Consider the following 22,862-nt stretch of genomic DNA (forward strand, 5'->3'; position numbering starts at 1 on the left):
GTTTAAAAAAAACTATCTGGCTGTATTTTCATCTGACCAATCAGGGTCTCAATGTTAACCTTAAGCTCCGCCTACAAAAATTCTGTCTATCCAATGAGAAACGTTATACTTTTCGTGGTGGGACAATGTTTTTGAAGTTTGCAACGTAACAGAGATGCGAAAAAGTCTCACGCAAAAACTTGCAGCTGGTGTGATCCTTTTAGCGTTATCGTAAGATCTATACTGTTCTTCTGGAGGACTCTATCTTTTAACATGGGCTGGGGGGTGGTCCTGACATAACAGAGACGCGAAAAAGTCTCACGCTAAAACATGCGGCTGGGGTGGCCCTTTTTGTGTTATCGTAAGATCTATACTGTTCTTCTGGAGGGCTCTAGCTTTTAACGTGGGCTGGGGGGTGGTCCTGACGTAACAGAAACGCGAAAAAGTCTCACGCTAAAACTTGCGGGTGGTGTGGTCCTAGCGGTTAGCTGGCGACGTGGGTGTCCGTCCGTCCCTTATCGTAGGGCCTTCCAGCTTAACACGGTTTTGCTCTCGGCTTCTGTTCTCGTTTCTCCCCTCGGAATTGCGTCTGTCTCACGGTGGGAAGGTATGACATGCATTTAGGCATTCTTGTGTTAGTCTACATCTACATCTATACTCCGCGAGCCACCTTACGGTGTGTGGCGGAGGGTACTTATTGTACCACTATCTGATCCCCCCTTCCCTGTTCCATTCACGAATTGTGCGTGGAAAGAACGACTGCTTGTAAGTCTCGGTATTTGCTCTAATTTCTCGGATCTTTTCGTTGTGATCATTACGCGAGATATATGTGGGCGGTAGTAATATGTTGCCCATCTCTTCCCGGAATGTGCTCTCTCGTAATTTCGATAATAAACCTCTCCGTATTGCGTAACGCCTTTCGTGAAGTGTCCGCCACTGGAGCTTGTTCAGCATCTCCGTAACGCTCTCGCGCTGACTAAATGTCCCCATGACGAATCGCGCTGCTTTTCGCTGGATCATGTCTATCTCTTCTATTAATCCAACCTGGTAAGGGTCCCATACTGATGAGCAATACTCAAGAATCGGACGAACAAGCGTTTTGTAAGCTACTTCTTTCGTCGATGAGTCACATTTTCTTAGAATTCTTCCTATGAATCTCAACCTGGCGCCTGCTTTTCCCACTATTTGTTTTATGTGATCATTCCACTTCAGATCGCTCCGGATAGTAACTCCTAAGTATTTTACGGTCGTTACCGCTTCCAATGATTTACCACCTATGGCATAATCGTACTGGAATGGATTTCTGCCCCTATGTATGCGCATTATATTACATTTATCTACGTTTAGGGAAAGCTGCCAGCTGTCGCACCATGCATTAATCCTCTGCAGGTCCTCCTGGAGTACGTACGAGTCTTCTGATGTTGCTACTTTCTTGTAGACAACCGTGTCATCTGCAAATAGCCTCACGGAGCTACCGATGTTGTCAACTAAGTCATTTATGTATATTGTAAACAATAAAGGTCCTATCACGCTTCCCTGCGGTACTCCCGAAATTACCTCTACATCTGCAGATTTTGAACCGTTAAGAATGACATGTTGTGTTCTTTCTTCTAGGAAATCCTGAATCCAGTCACAAACCTGGTCCGATATTCCGTAAGCTCGTATTTTTTTCACTAAACGTAAGTGCGGAACCGTATCAAATGCCTTCCTGAAGTCCAGGAATACGGCATCAATCTGCTCGCCAGTGTCTACGGCACTGTGAATTTCTTGGGCAAATAGGGCGAGCTGAGTTTCACATGATCTCTGTTTGCGGAATCCATGTTGGTTATGATGAAGGAGATTTGTATTATCTAAGAACGTCATAATACGAGAACACAAAACATGTTCCATTATTCTACAACAGATTGACGTAAGCGAAATAGGCCTATAATTATTCGCATCTGATTTATGACCCTTCTTGAAAATGGGAACGACCTGCGCTTTCTTCCAGTCGCTAGGTACTTTACGTTCTTCCAGCGATCTACGATAAATTGCTGATAGAAAGGGGGCAAGTTCTTTAGCATAATCACTGTAGAATCTTAAGGGTATCTCGTCTGGTCCGGATGCTTTTCCGCTACTAAGTGATAGCAGTTGTTTTTCAATTCCGATATCGTTTATTTCAATATTTTCCATTTTGGCGTCCGTGCGACGGCTGAAGTCAGGGACCGTGTTACGATTTTCCGCAGTGAAACAGTTTCGGAACACTGAATTCAGTATTTCTGCCTTTCTTCGGTCGTCCTCTGTTTCGGTGCCATCGTGGTCAACGAGTGACTGAATAGGGGATTTAGATCCGCTTACCGATTTTACATATGACCAAAACTTTTTAGGGTTCTTGTTTAGATTGTTTGCCAATGTTTTATGTTCGAATTCGTTGAATGCTTCTCTCATTGCTCTCTTTACGCTCTTTTTCGCTTCGTTCAGCTTTTCCTTATCAGCTATGATTCGACTACTCTTAAACCTATGATGAAGCTTTCTTTGTTTCCGTAGTACCTTTCGTACATGATTGTTATACCACGGTGGATCTTTCCCCTCGCTTTGGACCTTAGTCGGTACGAACTTATCTAAGGCGTACTGGACGATGTTTCTGAATTTTTTCCATTTATGTTCCACATCCTCTTCCTCAGAAATGAACGTTTGATGGTGGTCACTCAGATATTCTGCGATTTGTGCCCTATCACTCTTGTTAAGCAAATATATTTTCCTTCCTTTCTTGGCATTTCTTATTACACTTGTAGTCATTGATGCAACCACTGACTTATAATCACTGATACCCTCTTCTACATTCACGGAGTCGAAAAGTTCCGGTCTATTTGTTGCTATGAGGTCTAAAACGTTAGCTTCACGAGTTGGTTCTCTAACTATCTGCTCGAAGTAATTCTCGGACAAGGCAGTCAGGATAATGTCACAAGAGTCTCTGTCCCTGGCTCCAGTTCTGATTGTGTGACTATCCCATTCTATACCTGGTAGATTGAAGTCTCCCCCTATTACAATAGTATGATCACGAAACTTCTTCACGACGTTCTGCAGGTTCTCTCTGAGGCGCTCAACTACTACGGTTGTGATGCAGGTGGTCTATAGAAGCATCCGACTATCATATCTGACCCACCTTTGATACTTAACTTAACCCAGATTATTTCACATTCGCATTCGCTAATAACTTCACTGGATATTATTGAATTCTTTACTGCTATAAATACTCCTCCACCATTGGCGTTTATCCTATCCTTGCGGTATATATTCCATTCTGTGTCTAGGATTTCGTTACTGTTCACTTCCGGTTTTAACCAACTTTCCGTTCCTAATACTATATGCGCACTATTTCCTTCAATAAGAGATACTAATTCAGGAACCTTGCCCTGGATACTCCTGCAGTTTACCAATATTACGTTAACTTTTCCTGTTTTTGGTCTCCGAGGACGGACATTCTTTATAAACGATGATAATGTCCTCTCTGGTAAGCCGTCAGGTATTTTATCGTTTCGCCCAAGGGGGGGTCCCTCTAACCTAAAAAACCCCCGTGTGCACGCCACACGTACTCTGCTACCCTAGTAGCTGCTTCCGGTGTGTAGTGCACGCCTGACCTGTCTAGGGGGGTATTCCATTTGCTCACTCGTTACTCGTATTACTTTGGTTAATTTAATATCACGATTTATTCGGAGCTAAGTGACATACTACTGGATTTGCTTATCATGTCAGGGTTTTCATGGAAGGTGTTGGATTTGCCTGACGCCTTATACCCTTATACGTCTAGATACGACTCTGACAAGTGTCACGTACGTAAGCATCCTGTCTGATCACCTCTATCCATTCAAGTCCATTGTGCATTCCGAAGACTTGGGCAATTCGAGCAGGACAATGTGACATTCCACAGATGGATAATCGCTATAGAGTGGCTCCAGGAACACTCTTCTGAGTTTAAACACTTCCGCTGGCCACCAAATCCCAAGAAATAAACATTATTGAGCATATCTGTGATGCTTTGCAACGTGCTGTTCCGAAGAGAACGCCAGCCCCTCGCAAGCTTACGGATTTATGGACAGCCCTGCAGGATTCATGGTGCCAATTCCCTCCAGCACTACTTCAGACATTAGTCGAGTCCACGCCAAGTCGTGCTGCGGCACTTCTGCATGCTTGCGGGGGCTCTGCACGATATTACGCAGGTGTACCAGTTACTTTGTCTCTTCAATGTATTATCAATCACTTACATTTTCGCCGGCCGCGGTGGTCTAGCGGTTCTAGGCGCGCAGTCCGGAACCGCGCGACTGCTACGGTCGCAGGTTCGAATCCTGCCTCGGGCGTGGATGTGTGTGATGTCCTTAGGTTAGTTAGGTTTAAGTAGTTCTAAGTTCTAGGGGACTGATGACCACAGATGTTAAGTCCCATAGTGCTGAGAGCCATTTGAACCATTTGAACTTACATTTTCGACACAAACTGTTTACGATTGCTCCATCTTTGCCAATCACACTAGACATTTCAAATGATATTGAAATGAAAGTAGTGCTTTGCTTACTATTCACTCGTGATTCTCTCGCCTTTGTTGCATACACGAGATAATTTTTACAATCGTTATTTTTTGTAATTTCTGCGCACACACTGTAGAACTCGACCCCACGCCAGTAACCGTTACCTCTTTGACCTATCTTCTCCGTTTTCTCTGCGACCGTCGCCGCCTCCCGAATGCACCGTGGACATCCCTTTAGCACGGCGTCTCCACCTGTCTTTCACACGCTGATCAAGCGAATATAACGGAAGGGTTCACAGCAGCAAAACATGCGTTCCTCACGTGGTAGTCTGACGAGTACAATAATTTTCTTAGTAATATCTTTTTTCACAGTATTTTCGTAACCTAAGAATTAAATGAAAGCGGTGATTAGTCCTGGGATAAATTTAGATATTAGTAAACTAAACTAAACCAAACTAAACTGAACTACACTAAGCTCCGTCCGAACAGGTCTCGGAAGAGCCAACGGCAGTGACGACCGCCGTTTTATCCTCAGCCTATAGGCGTCAGTGGATACGGGTATGGAGGGGCGTGAGGTCAGCACACTGCTCTCCCGGCCGTTACTTTTCGTGGCCAGATCCGCTACTTCTCAGTCAAGCAACTCTTCAATTTGCCTCACAAGGTCTGAGTGCACCCCGCTTGCCAACAGCGCTCGGTATCCCGGACGGTGATCCATCCAAGTGCAAGCCATGACCGACAGCCTTTGGTGATCGGTCGGGAACCGGTGTTACCACTGTGGCAAAGCCTTTGGCTACATGTTAATAACTAATACTAATAATTAATTGTATTTGTGTTGGTAAAAATGTGTTCTGAGATTCTGAGGTGTCCGATGATATGGCCACCTTACAAGCTACCATACATTAGAAATAGTTTCATGCGTCAATATGTTTGTGTAAACTGCAATTAATGTTACTTTGATTTGTTGGACGCTCACATTTAACAGTTATTTCCGTTCTCTCTTCATTTCTGATATTATTCTTCATCACTGCAATTACTATTCTATTTACTGTCACATAAAGTCAGTCATTTGGCAGACAATAATTCGTAAGTAAGTGTATCAGAAAATTGAACAGGTAGCAACTAACATGGGGCGGGGTGTCCCTTCTATCAACCCCCGAAACCACTGAGTCTCGTTCAGAAAATAGAAATATGAGGGAAAAACAAAACGCTGCTGGGTAAGTTTTAGCAAGGTACCATTTTGCAATTTATAGTTGGACAAATGATTATTATACAACGGCTATTCGTTTGTTAAGGACTGAACAGTCACAAAATGGAAACCACAGTGAAAATCAAAACTGTTTTATTTGCAACAGTTAGCTACACCTTCCAACTATTTCTCTACATATTCGCCGTTCCGACTTAGACATGGAAATGGAAATGATCGTATGGCATTTTTGGCCAGGAAGCCCCCATTCAGGGGAGTTTGGCCGCCGTATTACAAGTCCTTTTAGTTGACGCCACTTCGGCGACTTGCTAGTCAAGGACACACAACACCCAGTCCCCTGCCGGGAATAGAACCGGCCTCCTGTGTGGGAGGCGGTAACGCTACCGCTACGCTACGGAGGCGGACGCCTTAGAGATGTGTCGTAGCGTTAAACCGACTTTGCAATATCCTTATCATCGAAGCTAGTCGCCTGTTCTTTACTTCAGTTCTCTACACTTCTCTGTAGCTGGTCGCTTTGAATCGATGTAGATGATGTAGAACTTGTAACAGGTGGTCTGACATACCTTGGCAGCGAGGTGATGTGCATGTGTCAGTCAGTTGTATGAAATCAGCGCTAAAAGGGAAGTCGACATGGAGACGTTGTAGATTTATAAGAAACAGCTTGGACTTACCCTGACCAGATTATAAATCAAGCTGGACGCTTTGTAATCGTAACATTGCAGACTGTTCAGTGTGTTGTACCTGGTGCAGCCATGTAACAATACATAAGAATAGTGGTCGTAAAAACAACCTAATCGATACAGACCACAGCTTAGTGTCACACACTGTTAATGAGAATCGGTTTCACACCCGACATAAATTGCTCCTGTAAGTGAATGCAATCAGTTTCCGGTCGAAAATTGCTGAAGGAACTGCATGTAATGGACATCTAGAATTGGTTACATCGCTATAAGCCGTTTCTCACAGCGGAACATAAAGCTAGTCGCCTTCAGTGGGCCAAATAGCGTAGTCACTGAGTCACTGGTCAGTAGGGCATGTATTGAGGTCCGACGAATCTATATTTTGCCTCTTACCCAAATGATGGAAGTCGTCGGGTGTATCGACGGAACAACTAAGTATTTAACCGAAGCTTGTAGAGGGTATAGTTCAGACTGGAGATGGTTCTATGTTATTTTGAGGTGTATGTCTTGGGCCTATTCATTCAGGTTACTGTGAACATGACCCATGATGTTTATTTAAGCATTATCAGTGGGAAAATGTTATCCTTCGTTCTATAGTTTCACGAATGGTAAGCTGTCGTCACTCCCGTGTTCCTAGATGACATCAGTCATGACTACATAGCTGCACGCATACGTTCCTGGTTTGGTGAGTAAAAGGCACCCTATCGCTCTGAGCTGGCCAGTTGAATCAAACTACCTTTCCCATTTAAAATTTGTGAGGCTATTTGGAACAGTAGGTGAAACGTAGCAATAAATATCCTAGTAATTTTTTAGCTTTACGGCATCGAAGTAGTGAGTGACTTTAGCCGGATATGGCATAGTTGAAATAACTTGTGGAATTTCGTCCTCATCGAACTGAGGCCATTATTAAGGCTAGAAGCCGTGTTAGACGCTTGATGTTTTCTGGGAATGAGTAATTTTTGGTCTACTATGCTTATTGCTTCACAATTTAATGATTTTGATTTATTATATCTTTATAATTTTGTTTCTGATTTTCCTTTCTCTTCTTCTTCTTCTTATTCTTCTTCTTCTTCGCGGATGGATTACTTAGGACCACGAGTAATCAGCGTTTGTTGGCCTTCATCTTCGCCCAGTATTCCTTCATACGCAACGAATGGGCTAGTTTTCGTTGCGCAGACCACGTATGTCGGTTAGTTTTTCTCTCTTCTTCCACAAAACCCCATGTGTTTGTGATTTTTCTGATTTCATTTCTGTCATGTAGATTTGGAGACCCTTATTCTCTCAGGTATTTTTTCGTCTGTTTCTAAGAGTTTTGTTCTTTAAAAATGTATGGATTTTGCGCGTAAACCTATTTGAGTCCATTCCTTCTAAATGCCCCATGATTTGGATTCTTCTCATGCGCATTGTGTTTGTTATTTTGGAAATATTTTTATATATTTCTGCATTCGGTTTTGGGTAATGCAGACCATCTTTAGTTCTTGGGCCTAGGATTTTCCTCATTATTTTATGTCCTTTCACTTCTAATTCCCGTTTTAGTATTCTGTGTTGAAGATTTTGTGTCTCAGATAGGAAGAAAACTCCGGGTTTAAATACTGTTGTGTAGTGTCGTATTTTGCAGTGCCACGAGAGACTCTTTTTGCTGTAACGTTTTTTGTTAAGTGTAATGCCTCTCCATTTTCTGGACTCTTGATCTGACAGATTTTTTTTCCATTACAAATTTCTGCAATCCAATTACGTAAATATTTAAATTATTTTACTCGAGACATGTAGTTATTACCAATTTTCAGATCAGAAGGTGCATCTTTGATGTCCGTCATAAATTTTGTTTTCCAAATGAAATTTCCTATTTTTGCTGCCTGCTCTTGTAATAATTCTAGCTGTTTCCGTGCATCGGTAATGTCTTGGGCGATCAGTACCATGTCGTCAGCAAATGCTAAACAGTCTATGCCCTTACGTTTGGTCCCAGTCTGTGTACTGGTGCCGCTCCTTTTCTCCATTTTCGAATTTTTTCAAGAGCACACCTGAAGAGCCATGGGGACAGTCCATCCCATCGTCGTACTCCTGTGTATATTTCAAAATCTGTGCCCAATTTTCCCATAAATTTTACTCTGGATCTGGTCTCCTTCAGTGTTTCTTTTATGATGTTTGTTGTCTTTTGATGTAGTCCAAATTCTGCTAACACTTCAAAAAGGGATTCTCGGTCTATACTGTCATATGCTTTATTATTATTATTATTATTATTATTATTATTGCTTGAGTTTTCATTCTCTATTGTTCTTGCTATCGTTGTTATTATTACTACACATACCAGATGATGAATCATAAATGTGACAGTGTACTGCAAGTATCATGCTAGATAAACCAACAGGTCTGTATTAATAAATGCATAATCCACAGCAGCATTGCAACTACAGGTTGCCTACCTAACCGCTTCCAGAAGCGAAAAAAATTGATTTTCAATATTTCATACAATAATGACCGAACTTAAAATTTTAAAATTTTGTATAATCTATTCCTCAATAGATATAATATCATGTTAAAGTTTTGACACAGCGAGTCAGTTATTGCTGTTAAAAACTGTCTCTGTCTTAAGGCACCATAACTCACGATGCGCAAATTGCCCAGACCATATCCGTGCTGTATTTGAGAACGGGTCACTTAGTGACTTCCAAGAAGGTTTACAATAATTTCAAACCTGTACTAAACTTTTTCTCAATGACACTTCCCTCTCCCCTTCACAAAATAAAGAAAAGAAAAGTGTATCCTTTACTGAATTTCTGCTGTTCGAGCAGTGAAACTGGAGCATAAAGTTTTAATGTATTACTTCTTTACTACTAAATCTATTCGCAACACATTTTGCAGACAGTATCCACATTCATCACTGAATATACCAGGAAAATTATATCATTGTACGATACTTAGTTCGGGGGATATGCTGATTCATGCATAGTTGGAATTTTTAAAAAATCGCAGGTTGGAGTTAACTGATTCATTTGTGAGACCTATTGTAGAGACAAAGGAACAGGCCGTGTAATGCCTGAGCCTCAATAAATGGTAAGAAAACGTTAGTGTTGTTTCTTAACATAACATGTTTATCCTGAGTGCACTTCTATTGATGAAAAAGAAAAAAAACTGTTTCAGAGTAGCGTGTCCGTGGCTTGGTGGCGCTTTAGCCGGGTCTCTCCACTCATGTGCATACAATTTTCATTTGTTTTAAAATACATGTTCCAATTTAGATGCCGATCACTCCGGAGAACTTTTCATACGTACCTTGTGTCCCACGGCATGCAGGAAAGCCCATAGCAAGAATATGAAGGCTGCAGTGATGGAGAAGCATTTGAGGCAAATAGGGGAAATACGAGAAGGCGCGAGCGGACCTACAGGTAGGCGGCGCGGCGCATGCAGTATTAACAGAGTGCGGTGAGTAACGAGGTTTAATCTGGGCGCGCCGGCCGTCGGCAGGCGGGGCACGTAGCCAGCGGCGCTCATATGGCGGCCGCACCTGCCGCGCCGCCGCCACGATCACCACCACCACCACCATCACCAGCAGCAGCAGGTAGCAGCGAACAAAGAGCTCCACCTGCGGACGTGACTGCCGACCCGCAGCCTCAACTCGACTCGCTTCTTATTGCCAACTCCACACCTCATTCCCACCGAACGTCGGAAACACACTCTACCGTACGTGAACATTGTAGGGGAGGCGAATAAAGTTTAAATAATCCATAGGGGTATAAAGAAATGATTGAATGTTGTAAGAGTACGGTTAATCTTATTCTCTGCCGGGCCCAAGATGACGGGCAGCGCAGCGCGGAGATTCCACTGCTAGTTGGTGAGAGCTTTTGGCTCCTGCAGGGAGGCACATAGATAGTTTTCGAGATTAGCTCATGGAGAAGCATTGGTCGGAGTGTAGATCCATGTTCGGGCGCGTAGGGGTACGATGTACGAGTGTCGCCCCAAAAGACGTATAAAACCTGTTTTTCAACATCCAATTTATTTCCTATAGGCCTACATGTGACATTTCCGCAATATGTCGATACATTATTGAAAGAAAAATTTGATTTTTAGAGTTCCGTACCTCAACTGATATAAATGTAACCCTTATAAGATTAATTCGTTGTCGTTTGCCTGTCTGTTCGTCTATTAACACCCATTTCTCGCAAGAACGAGTAGACGTATCAAGTTGAAATTTATGTCAGATACTAAGATCTACGGTCCCTTGGCGGTGTGATAAAGTAAAGCTTCTAAGTCACTGTTATCAAAAGTTACTGCCTTTTATGTCACTTATTTCGGATACTCCCGTTGACCTAGGGCCGTGAAATTTGACAAGAAGTAAGATACTTCATGGTACAAGTGAAGGGAAAATTCGAAAATTTTTAATTTGCAGTTACATCAAACACACAAAAAAAAATCCATTTGCTGTCAGCCTGTGTGTCTGTCTGCCCATATGTTCAGATTCCTTTCTCTGAGAAACGGGTAGTGACATCAAGCTGAAATTTGTGTCGGGTACTAAGGTCTACGGCCCCATGGCGCTGTAAGTCATTACAATAAAAAGCTACGACCATATATTTTACATATTTTGATAATCGCAAACTCACGCATCAAAGCGTATACGTGACTGCCTATATGCATGTGTGACCCTGTAGTCCGGCAGTAAAGAGCGTGCCGGGAAAGCGTCCATCGCTCTGGAAGCAGTGTTGATCGCATAAATTTTTAATGTGGTGACCGGTTTCGATCTTATTACAAGGTCATCCTTCAAAGCATAGATGTCTGCAGTACAGCATCAGCCATAAGCAAGAGAGTTGCCATGCGCCACCGCCTCCGGCAGACATCTATGGTCTGAAGATGATCTTGTAATAAGATCGAAACCGGTCACCACATTAAAAATTTATGCGGTCAAGACTGCTTCCAGTTTATTTATGATGTTAAGGGTCGCTGCAAATAAGACGTAGTTCGGATTGTGCATTAAACTGTAGGTGCACTCTCCCCGGTTGGCTATCAAGGGTAGGTTAGAGAAACGGAACTAACTCAAATGGCTTTCTAAGGACAGCCTTGCACCAGGCCATTGAGTGACGTCAGATTGTTGTTATTATTTATACACATTATTAATTTTACCTGTAGCCCCCAGAGCGCGAGTGCTACTCTCACTTGACCGTTTTTTTCACACAATCTCCGTCCCTTTCAGCTACCTTACGTCACAGTGAAACTTGTACATCCACGGTAGAAATCATGCCCTGCACGTTTGCTCGACTTTCAACTTCAACTATCTCAGTAATATTAACGCGAACACCCACCTCTTCTATCTCCTATTCGGGTTAACAGCTCGTTCACTGTTAAGCGTTAGTCGGGCAATAACAGATTGTAAATACGCTGCACGTTGCGAGACGTCCGTGCAGTGCTCGGTCTGCCGCTGCGCTGGAGGCCTCGAGCCCTGGCATGTCCACTTTCACCAGATAATCTGCTTGCCCAACAACTAACTGTACTGCGCCAATAGTGCCATTCCCATACACGTTCTTCAGTTTCTCGTTCTCACAACACATGTACTTTGTAACGGCACGTTGCTTCAGATGAATATCAAGTACAGCAGCCATCCTGTCAGAGTGATACGATCGCATGACTTGCAGACACAGTCTGAATTTAATTTGAATACAAACGTGATGAATGTTTCTATGTCCTCTGTGAATAGTAGAGATGCGGAACAAAAGTTCAATTTTTGAAAAAATGCTATGCATTTCTTCTGGAGTATCTCTCGTCCTTATGTTAACACTAATACTGCGAAATATTAATCAGTACATTATCGTCAATTGCGACCGAACCGTATCTTAATGAACAATGAGTACCAACTCCAGAAAAAATGTGAATAGTGCGGGTGTTAATGTAGGAGAAATTGGCTTTAGATAGGCGTAGGATTCATTTACATGAACTCCAGCTGTAATAAATCCAATGTTAATAACACATAATTACAAAATTCCTTTTCATAATGGTAAATTTATTGAGTTACATATATTAAAGAGTAGTAGTAGCTGATTCAGAAGACACGTACTACATAGGCACATGGTTATGGAAGTTATCGCAGTGATAAATTATACTCTGAAGCAAGTTATCCCGAAATGCAATCCACGAGTAGCCTGATGCCGAACCAATAAGATAGCAAACAAATTTCAAACAAATTAACCTATATAAAAGGCCACGTTCCGACTGGCTGACTGACTCACTCACTGAGTCAGCGTCCCCCTGCCCAAACCGCTAAGGACAGAAACTTGAAATTTGGAGATAGTGTTGAGCTTATACTGTAGGCGTCGTTTAAGAACGGATTTTGAAGTTCACTCCTAAGGGAGTGAAGCAGGGGATGAAAGGCATCCCGAAAGGCAATTTTAAATCCAAACCTACGAAAATTGGTATTTGATTTCTCGATCAGAAAGAAATAAACATGTTCAGGTTTTTTGGAAATTTAACCCCTATGTGGGTGAAATAGTGGGTGAAAGTTCTTTTGAAAATAAATCATTGTTAAAGAACTACTAAAGTAGTTTGAAAGCTACATCTGTGAAAACCGATATTGTCTTCTCGGGTTACAAATAATAAAAATGTGTTTCCTTGTTTTTGGAAATTCAACCACAAAAAAGAGTTAAATAGAAGATGAAATATTTTAATTATGTGTTTCATTATGAACGCATTTTCCAAGTTAAATCTATGGAAAATTGCATTTGGATTCTCGGTTAGAAATAAAAAAAATGTGTGTCACTGTATTGAGGATTGAAATACGAGATGGAAGTGTTCGAGGAAATATTTCATTATGCAAGCACTTATGAAGCTAAATTTATGAAAATTTGTATTTGGCTTCTTTGTACGCATGTCACTGTTATTCGAGACTCAACCCCTAAGGGGGTGGAATAGGGCCGACTGATTCACGGCCAGATAAAAACGCTAAGGACAGAAACTTGAAATTTGGAGAGGGTGGGGATCTTATATTTTAGGTATCATTTAAGAAGAGCTTACCAAAAATTCCATTTCTAAGGCGGTGAAATAGGGGATGAAAGGCTTTTCGAAATTATGTCACTATTAAGGCTACTTTGAAGATAGAATAACGAAAGTTTGTGTTCGGTTCTCGTTCAGAAATTAAAAAAATACGTGTTTCAACATTTTTGGAAATTCAACCATTAAGGGGGTAAAATAGTGGGTGAAAGTTTTTTTGAAAATAAATCATTAGTAAAGAACTACTGAAAAATTTTTAAATTGCATCCACGACATTGGTATTTGATTTCTCGGTTAGAAATAAAAAATTCGTGTTTCATTATTTTTGTGAATTCAGACCCCTAAGGGAGTGAAATAGAGGATGAAAAGTTCTATGAGATTATTTCATTTTGAAAATATTTTCAAAACTAAATCTGAGGAAATTTTTATTTGACTTCTCTGTTAGAAATTGAAAAACTGCACGTTTCACTGTTTTTGGAAATTCCACCCTTTGTGGACGAAAATTTTTAAGATATTTCGTTTTATTAACAAATTTTAACGCTAGATCTATGAAAATTGGTATTTCACTTCTCGGTTAGATAGAAAGAAATGTCTTATGGGATGAAAGTTTCTATGGAACTATCACCACAAGAACGCAAAAGTCATGTTTGCCAAAAGCTTTGGACTCCAGCTACTATAATCTGTTTTTCGCCAGAAGTAAATTCGGTAAAGACCACGCTTTAATGTTCTTTATTAGCGTGAAATTTTAGAAGGTGTTGCAATATGTGAACAACATAAAAATTTGAGTCAAGAAACAGAAAAAAGTCTGTGCAGACCATGCAGACTACGCGAGCGAAGCAGCAGACGCTAGTAGTTAATAAAAATCGTCACAGCGACCTGCCAAGTTAAAATATGTACAGCAACAAAATAGTGTAAAATTCGGCTTCCAGCTTCGTCAGGTAGTTATGTATCCACGAGCTCTCGACTAAGTGCTCCTCTGCCATTGCTATGTGATAACTGATTGCCATGTGATTGTTTTTCACTTTTGATTCCCGAGGTAAAGGGGGCTATTCGAGTAATGACCCGTTTTAGGCTGAGGCACTTTTCAGCCAAACACCGTGAGATGGTAATGGTACGGAAGGAGTATAACTAGGAATATTTGGGAAGAAAATCTGGAATTTGCCTTACAGCCATGGGAAATCTCCCGAAATCCTTGATCTGAACCGGGGCATGGGAACTATTTTTCATTTTTATTTAATTCTGGTACTATAGGTCGCAGATCAAAAATATGGAAGCCTAGTGTATGTGCAAATTTGTATCTATTTGCTACATCGGAGATCGACGAAAAAGGGAGCACCTGGGGCATGTGTGCCGTCTACCTGGCCCCCGCACGCTTCAGTACCGCGAGCTCCCCATGTCGCAGACATGACCGGACACCACGCGTCGTTACCAGCGCTGGCAGAATCCGCCACTTCCGAAGAACCCATTCGCGTCCATGCAACAGGTGACAAGAAAATAGTATCGCGAGTATTCCGCTGTTGGCAGCTACAAACGTCGCTGCATGGACTACACGAGACAGTTATGCCTTGCCCTACGTTCACCGAGATATTCAGCTACATTCAACCTTAGTACAGTTATATGTTAAGCTCCTCTACATTTACGATTCCAGATGTGGAAACGACCCACTTGAATGCCCACCCGCTCTGAAAGTGTCAAATAAGGAGCACATTTTCTTCTACCACCTATCTTACAGACAGAGACCGCTGGCAGCGGTAAGAATTAAGTACTACCACACGCTCACGAAATAAAAAATAAAAAAGTCTCCGGATGGGTGCTGCTCAACTCATCGTCGCAGGACGCTCTCGGTGCCCATTGTAGGGAGAAACACCACTGCTCTCAGCTTTCATCGTTGTTTCCTACTCGGACTTAGAATGCATGAAGGATAGAATTTTCTGTCCCTTTGGTGGTCCTAATCAGGACAACATTCTGGGAACCTGGATTATTTCCATGCAAGTGTATTTTCCTACGAAGCTGCTACTGATGTTACTACGTACTAGGAACAGTCGACTTTTAGATAACAGCTCTTTGAGGCCTCTATATTAATACCAAGTGAGTGGCTTTTTGTTCTTACCATCGAAGCAGACGTATTTTATTGTCATTAAACTTGTTGAAACTTGATCACTGTGTTCCCTATGTTCCATTGAGGAACTCTTCACTATGTATGAGTGGGTAAAGCTGATACATGTCTACACGTCTATATTCTGGTCATTGCCTGGTTGCAGGTTCTGCGTGGGCGACCGCTTCTACCTGTGCGAGAACAAGATCCTGTGCGAGTACGACTACGAGGAGCGGCTCGTCTTCGCCAACATGGCGTACAACCCGTCCAGCCTGGCGCACATCAAGCGGCACCTGCCTCCACCGGTCAGTACCGCCGTCAACCTCAGAGGCCATATATTACTTGTCCTTATTACCGAACAACAAGTAGACCCTCTCTGTTTCTGTTCAGACACTGCAGTTCCTTTCATAGACTGCCATGAAGGCATTTCCCAACGTGTTTGCATATGTATGCTTGCGAATGCTACAGTCTTCTGAATGACCTTTTCACTTGTTCTTTTAACCGAGTAAGTCGGATCACTGATTCGGTGCTCGGAAGGAATGAAATTCAAATCTCCATCGGGCCATCCTGATTTGAGCATTCCTTAGTTTTCCTGAATTCAATACTGGGTAATGTGAGTGGCACGGCTTATGTGTGTCCACAGATCTTTACAGTCTGAGTCAATTTTCAGTTTGAATAAGGAGGAAAAACTAGACGAGTTTGCACGCGATACAAGCATTGTTGTGAGGCTCAGCGAAGTAGAACCAACCAAGAAAATTGTAATAATATTTTTGCGAGGGTACCAACTGGTTTCGCATAAATGGGCTAGCTCTCAACTTTGACAAAAAAAGGAAAAACAGAACTCATCCAATTTTGTGCTGTCACAGTTGCCCCACCTCCTGTTAACCTAGTATACCAACAAGAAATAATAAACAGGACAAAAATTTCTAAGATTTTATGCTTCAGTATTGATGAATAGAATGGAAAAGCCACATAGTAGACCTGCTAACACGTTTAGGTTTGGTTAATTTTATGATGAAAGAAACTGCAAACTTTGGGGAAACAGAAGTAAGTAAGTTAACATATTTTGCGTATTTTCTCTAGCTGATATCGTATATGATAATATTCTGGGTTAATTCCTCACTTGAGCGAAAAGCATACGTTGCACAAAAGTAAATCAGTAGACTTATGCATAGGATTCAAGGAGATGCATCATGAAGTCACCTTTTTAAGAAGCTGAGATGTTAATCACAGCCTCACAGTAGATTTATTCACTTATGAAATTTGTAAATAATCCATCTGAATTTGAGAGTGACAGAGATATTCACAAGTACAACACTAGAATGAAAAATGATATGTGTTATGACTAACTTTGGCACAGAAAAGATAAATATGCAGCTGTAAAATTCTTTGACAACCTACTCATGGAAACAAAATGTCTGACACATAGCATAAGTATTTTCAAATGCAGATTAAAGGCGTTTCTTCTTAAGAACTCTTCTGTACCATAACAAAGTCCTGAATAGAAATAATTTGACATCTACAGAGAAAAAACTGTAAATGGTCAGCATTTAGCCATATCAATATTTTTTCATCTTGTGTGTGTGTGTGTGTGTGTGTGTGTGTGTGTGTGTGTGTGAGTGTGCCCCTATATTTGTTCTGTGACACTTTCCACGCCATAATGTTTAACTTGGATATTATATATCGAACATGTAATTAACTTGGTTAGCGTCACGACGTAAAGTGGTAAATATTCCACATAGCATTCAAAGCGTCCTTTAACAGGATATCTAAGATCCAGAGTTTTGTAGAAACCACAGCTGGCTTTTCCCCACGTCTCCTTTCACTGAGCTTGTATTCTGCCGTTAATGACCAGGATGCTGAAGAAGCTTTGTACTCTAAAATTCCCTAATTTTGAGTTGTTTTCTATGATGATACGATTGTGTAGGCTCTTTAGGTGTTTTATAATGTCGGAATCCAGCATAGAGTCATTCCCAAAATTTGACCCTTTTTCGGAATCCAGCATAGTGTCATTCCTTAAATTTGACCCTTTTTCACCTTTTACTTGCTCACGTGTAAAAGTTATCCCTTGGCTTAAATATCTCTTTCATATAAAAGTTTTTAAGTGTCTTTCGTTGATACCATGGATGAAATTTACGACGTCTCTACTTGCACGAGATACCCAAATACGAAGTTGACAGCTTTATGTTTGAGGATCGTTGTTCTGTAAGACCACCGGCTAACAAAGAGTCGATGACAATTGTCTGTAAATAATTGCACATATCTCAGAGTTCTTTCATTCTCATGTTACCTATAGGGTAACAGTCATCAATATTGAAAATTTCTATACTGTCTAGAACCATACCGTACGTGGCATTTATATAGTCTTTAAGAAGTCACAGTTTTTTCACTCTACGTGTGAAGTCTATAAATTTTTCATGATCATTTTCTTCTCTCGCCTCGCGTAAAGATTAACAACTGCTACCACTCCTTGTGTCCCTCCCATTTAACTATCTACAATTGACTGCTACACTAACCATTGTGTCGTTCTGACGATCGTATTGCCACTATTATTACTGGTCCTGTTTTGCAGTCTATATTTGATATTTAAGTTCATGTCTTTAATGCTTTCATGCTTCAATGCTTTCATTTCCTTAAATGGTACAATGCTCTCACAGGTCATCAACGACCAAATGTGTCTGTTTCACATAATGACTTAGTGATAGAAGCTCAGACATGCTCAAATATCCGTCTGGCAATCCTGCTTTAGTTCTTCTGTGTTTTCCCTAATTCCCTATTATTAATACCTCATGTACCTCTTTCCTACAATCCTGGCAAAAAGATTACTGCCCCATTCTCAAGGACCTCGATGTAGAAGGGAAGTTCAGTCTTAACGGCAACAACTAGCATTTAAAGGTATTGTATTAGGGTATAGAATTGGTAATGCAATATTTAAAAAGAGCTTATAATCTAATAACCATGTGGGATTGGAACGCGTGGTAAGGAAAGGAATAGAAGAAAGAGTTACGGAAAAATATGGGCTTGGTAGCAGAAATGAGAAAGCAGATAGGCACTGAGATCACAATTTAGTAAAGATAAATACTAGACTGAATTTTAAAAGAAACTTTGGGAAGAATCAGTGTGGAAAGAAGTGGAATACTGAAGTACTGAGAAATGAGTAGATGGGTTTTAAGTTCTCTGAGGTTAGACTAACTGGAATAATGAATAACACAGTAGGAAGTTTATTTGAACGGAAATCGGGTTCTCTAAATAGGACAATCATAAAAGTTGAACAGATAAACACAGATACAATGAAGGTAGCTGCGAAGCAGTTTTGATCAACAGAAGAAAAACTACAACTGGCCAAATAAAGAAGGAAATATAGAAATGTTCAGAAAAAGACGAAAATACAACACTATAAGTCACCGAAGAAATAAATAAATATGAATGCAGTGAAGCCAAGGCGAAAAGGCAGCCGAAAAACTTGAACAAATCGAAATAGAAGTTGTCGATGGAAGGAATGATTCAGCATATTGGAAAGTTACAACAACCTTCAGTGAAATGAAAAATAAAGGCGACGACATTAAGAGTGCAATGAGAATACCAGTGTTCTACCCAGAGGAGGGAGCAAATAGGCGGGAAGAGTAGATTTAATTGCGAGCGGGAACACTTACCTGATCATAGAAAAAGAAACCGAAGTCGATATGTAGGACATAAGAAATCCAGGATTGTAGTTAAACCGAGTTTGAGAGACTTGGGCTCAGATAAGGCAGAAAGGGCCGATAAAATTCCTTCGGAATTTCTGAAATCGTTGGCGAAATCATATTGGATGCACACCGTCGGACATTTGGAAAAACGTATTTCGTAAAAATGCGATGACAGCAAGGGTAGATAAGTGTGAGAACTATGGTACAATCCACTTAACAGCAAGAATAATACACAGAAGAATGGGAAAGAAAACTGAGGATCTGTTAGATAAATATCAGTTTGGCTTTAGGAAATGTAAAAGTACCAGAGAATCTGTACTGACGTTGCGGTTGGTAATGGAAGGAAGATTTAAGAAAAATTGAGACATATTCCTAAGTGCTGTCGACCTGGAAGATTTAGGGATAAGCTATATGGAAGTCCGGGTAATATACAATATGTAGAAGAACTAAGAAGGCGTAATAAGAATGAAAGACCAAGAAAGAAGTGCTCTGATTAAAAAGAACGTAAGGCAAAGATGCAGTTTTTTGCCTCTGATGCTGAATCCATACATCGAAGAACCAATGACATAAAACAGAAAGGTTCAAGAGCGGGATTAAAGTTCATAGTGAAAGGATATCGATGATAAGATTCGCTGATAACACTGCTATCCTCATTTAAAGTGAAGCAGATTTACAGGACGTGTTGAATGGAATGAACACTCTAGTGAGTACAGCATATGGACTGAGAGTAAATTTAAAAAATTCTGCTACCTTGTAATTAAAACTGCACAAGACGAACAAAGAAAGAAGATATAAAAAGCATATTACTACAAACATTGGGGCATCCCTGACCAAGAGAAGTCTGCTAGTGTAAAACGATAGGCCTTAATTTGGTGAAGAAATGTCTGAGAATGTAGTTCATCACAGCACTGTACGGCAGTAAAACATTGGACTGTAGGGCAGCCGAAGGAGAACAGCACTGAAGCGTTTAAGATGTACTGTAGAAAAAATTGAAAATTAGGTGGACTGATAAGAAATGAGGAGGCTCCTCGGAGAATCGGCGAAAAAAGGAAAATATGGAGAACAGTGACAAGAAGAAAGGATAGGCTATATGACGTGTTAAAATATCAGAGGATAACGTCATTGATATTAGAGAGAGATGTAGAGGGTAAAAACTGTAGGGGAAGACATAGATAGCATACATCAAAAAACAGTTGATATGTAGTGCACAAATTCTGCTTTGAATGAGATAAAGAGAGGAATTCGTGACGAGTCGGACCAGTTCACTTAGAGCGAGCGAAGTGGATCTGTGGTTAGAGCACTGGAGTCGCATTCGAGAGGACGACGATTGAAATCCCCGACCGACCATGCACGTTTATGTTTTCTGTGATTTCCCAAAATTGAAAGCCGTGATAATTCATTGAAAGAGCACGACCGATTTCCATCCACCTCGTTCCCCAAGCTACGCTTGTGTTGCGTCTTAAGTATCCTATCGTCGACGTGACGTTAAACCCTAATCTTCCCTTGTTCTTTTAGAAGGGTTACTGTTGCATTGGTATAACGTTTTGGATAGGTGCTGGCATACTAGTATGCTCAGCGCTAATTTCATGCTGCAAAGGGAGCTGCTAGCACGGTCAAACGGGAAGAAAAAAACAAGCTTTTCCCAGTAAACAAAAAAAAAAGAGTCGACATTGTAATATTTCTGTTCGTGTGAGCGTCTAGCGGCCAGCAGTATCTCGATGGTTGAGGTTCACCTGTTGTTTTTCCTGCAGCTGGGGACCTTGCGTGTCGGAAGGCTTTACGGAGACCGACGTACCGAGTGGAAAGATCGTCAGCTGCGACACTTCAAGGTCTCCAGTGCGACAAACACAGTTGCAAGTCGCAATTCGGGAAAACATAGCCAACGTTTCACATGGCACGATTTTCTCTCAACTGGAGGGAAATAATCAAGGTGTAACTCTGACAGGTGAATAAACGACTTATTATAAAAAAGGGCTTGAAGGGATCAAATGCTGCGTTGACCATTTGTGAAATGTACAACTGTGTACCCGAGCGGGACTGGTACTAAGATATTTGCCATACCTGGGAAATGCTATTCGAATGGACCTAAACACCTCATAGGCTGGCTGAAGATTTTCAACATGCCACTGGCTCCTCTTCATTTGTTCTAAATGTTAACGAGGCTTCTGAATCTTCAGTACTTCATTGTCTGTGGGCTAATGCCAGACCGGTACTAAAACGCAATAGCTGAAAAACCATCCAATCAATATGTGCATCTTTAGAAATTTCTTCCACAATTGATTATACTACTGACCCCAAACCTAAACCTATTCCGAACTATTTTATATTCTCGCAATCGCAGCTGTTGAAAGGCTTGATGTTAGGAATAACTCTGGTAAAATTGTTGTTTATTAAAACACAACCGATCAGGAGAAACGACGATGTTCAGTGAACAGTAAATTTTGACTAGGAGCTGTGGGTATGGCTATGATCTTTTAACGTTTTTGCAACTGCTGATGCGGCTTTATGCCCCGAAACCGGTTTTGTTTCAATAAACAACAATTTTACCAGCTATTACCTGAGTTCTTCCTAACATCATGACTAAATCTTTTGTCATAGCCGGCCGATGTGGCCGAGCGGTTCTAGGCGCTTCAGTCTGGAACTGCGCGACCGCTGCGGTCGCAGGTTCGAATCCTGCCTCGGGCATGGATGTGTGTGATGTCCTTAGGTTAGTTAGGTTTAACTAGTTCTAAGTCTAGGGGACTGATGACCTTAGATGTTAGGTCCCATAGTGCTCAGAGCCAATTGAACCATTTTTTTTTGTTGTCATAAGTACGAAAGAGTGATAGCCTTCAGAAATGAGCGTTGCTGATAGAACGCAAGATAACTGAAGCGAGCCTCATACTCTGTCGTGGAGTTGTGGCTGTAAGACTTAGGAAAAAGATGTTGTTCTTGTTTTGTTCCAATCTGCTTTCTATACTCATCTCTTGGTCTCTCTACGATTTTGACCCTCCACGCTGCCCTCCAATACTAAATTAGTGATCCCTTGATGGCTCAGAACGTGTCCTACCAACCGATCCTTTCTTCTAGTCAAGTAGTGCCACAAATTCCTCTTCTCCCCAATTCTATTCAGTACCTCCACATTAGTTACATGATCTACCCATCTAATCTTCAGCATTCTTCTGTAGCATCACATTTGAAAAGCTTCTATTCTGTTCTTGTCTAAACTACGTATTTATCGTCCATGTTTCACTTCCATACATGGCCACACTCCATACAAGGCTACACTCCATACAAATACTTTCAGAAAAGACTTCCTATCACTTAAATCTATATTTGATGTTAACGAACGTCTCTTCTTCAGAAATGGTTATCTTGCCATTTCCAGTCTACTTTTTACATCCTCTTTACTTCGGCCGTCATCAGTTATTTTGCTGCCCAAATAACAAAACCCATCTAATACTTTAAGTGTCTCGCTCCTACTCCAATTCCCTTAGCATCACCTCGTTTAATAAGACTACATTCCATTATCTTTGTTTTGTTTTTGTTGATAGACTAATTTTACTCAGTGAGAACACGAGAGAAGCTTTGTTACTTCGGATAAACAATCAATCAAACGAACTTGGAGTTCGACACAGCAGAAGATCCCATTAACATATGAGCCAGATATGAGTTCTGAAGCTGGCAGATAACACAGACGATTTACAGTTTATCCTTAAATTCAGTCTAATTAGGGCAGTCATTTCACTAGATAATTCTGAAGCCAAAG

General features: G+C 41.1%; 1 protein-coding gene across 1 annotated transcript in view; it reads left to right on the plus strand.

The window, feature by feature from the left end:
• Positions 1-15,839, plus strand: part of LOC126474605 (LIM domain only protein 3-like) — a 1,048,859-nt gene extending 1,033,020 nt beyond the window's left edge. Inside the window, exons 6-7 of the mRNA XM_050102081.1 lie at positions 15,595-15,733; positions 15,819-15,839. Of these exons, the coding sequence (XP_049958038.1) occupies positions 15,595-15,733; positions 15,819-15,839 (160 nt within the window). The remainder of the gene's footprint in view (positions 1-15,594; positions 15,734-15,818) is intronic.
• Positions 15,840-22,862: the final 7,023 nt, after the last annotated feature.

The sequence above is a fragment of the Schistocerca serialis genome, chromosome 4 (genome assembly GCF_023864345.2).
Source record: "Schistocerca serialis cubense isolate TAMUIC-IGC-003099 chromosome 4, iqSchSeri2.2, whole genome shotgun sequence".
In the NCBI taxonomy this organism is placed as follows: domain Eukaryota; kingdom Metazoa; phylum Arthropoda; class Insecta; order Orthoptera; family Acrididae; genus Schistocerca; species Schistocerca serialis.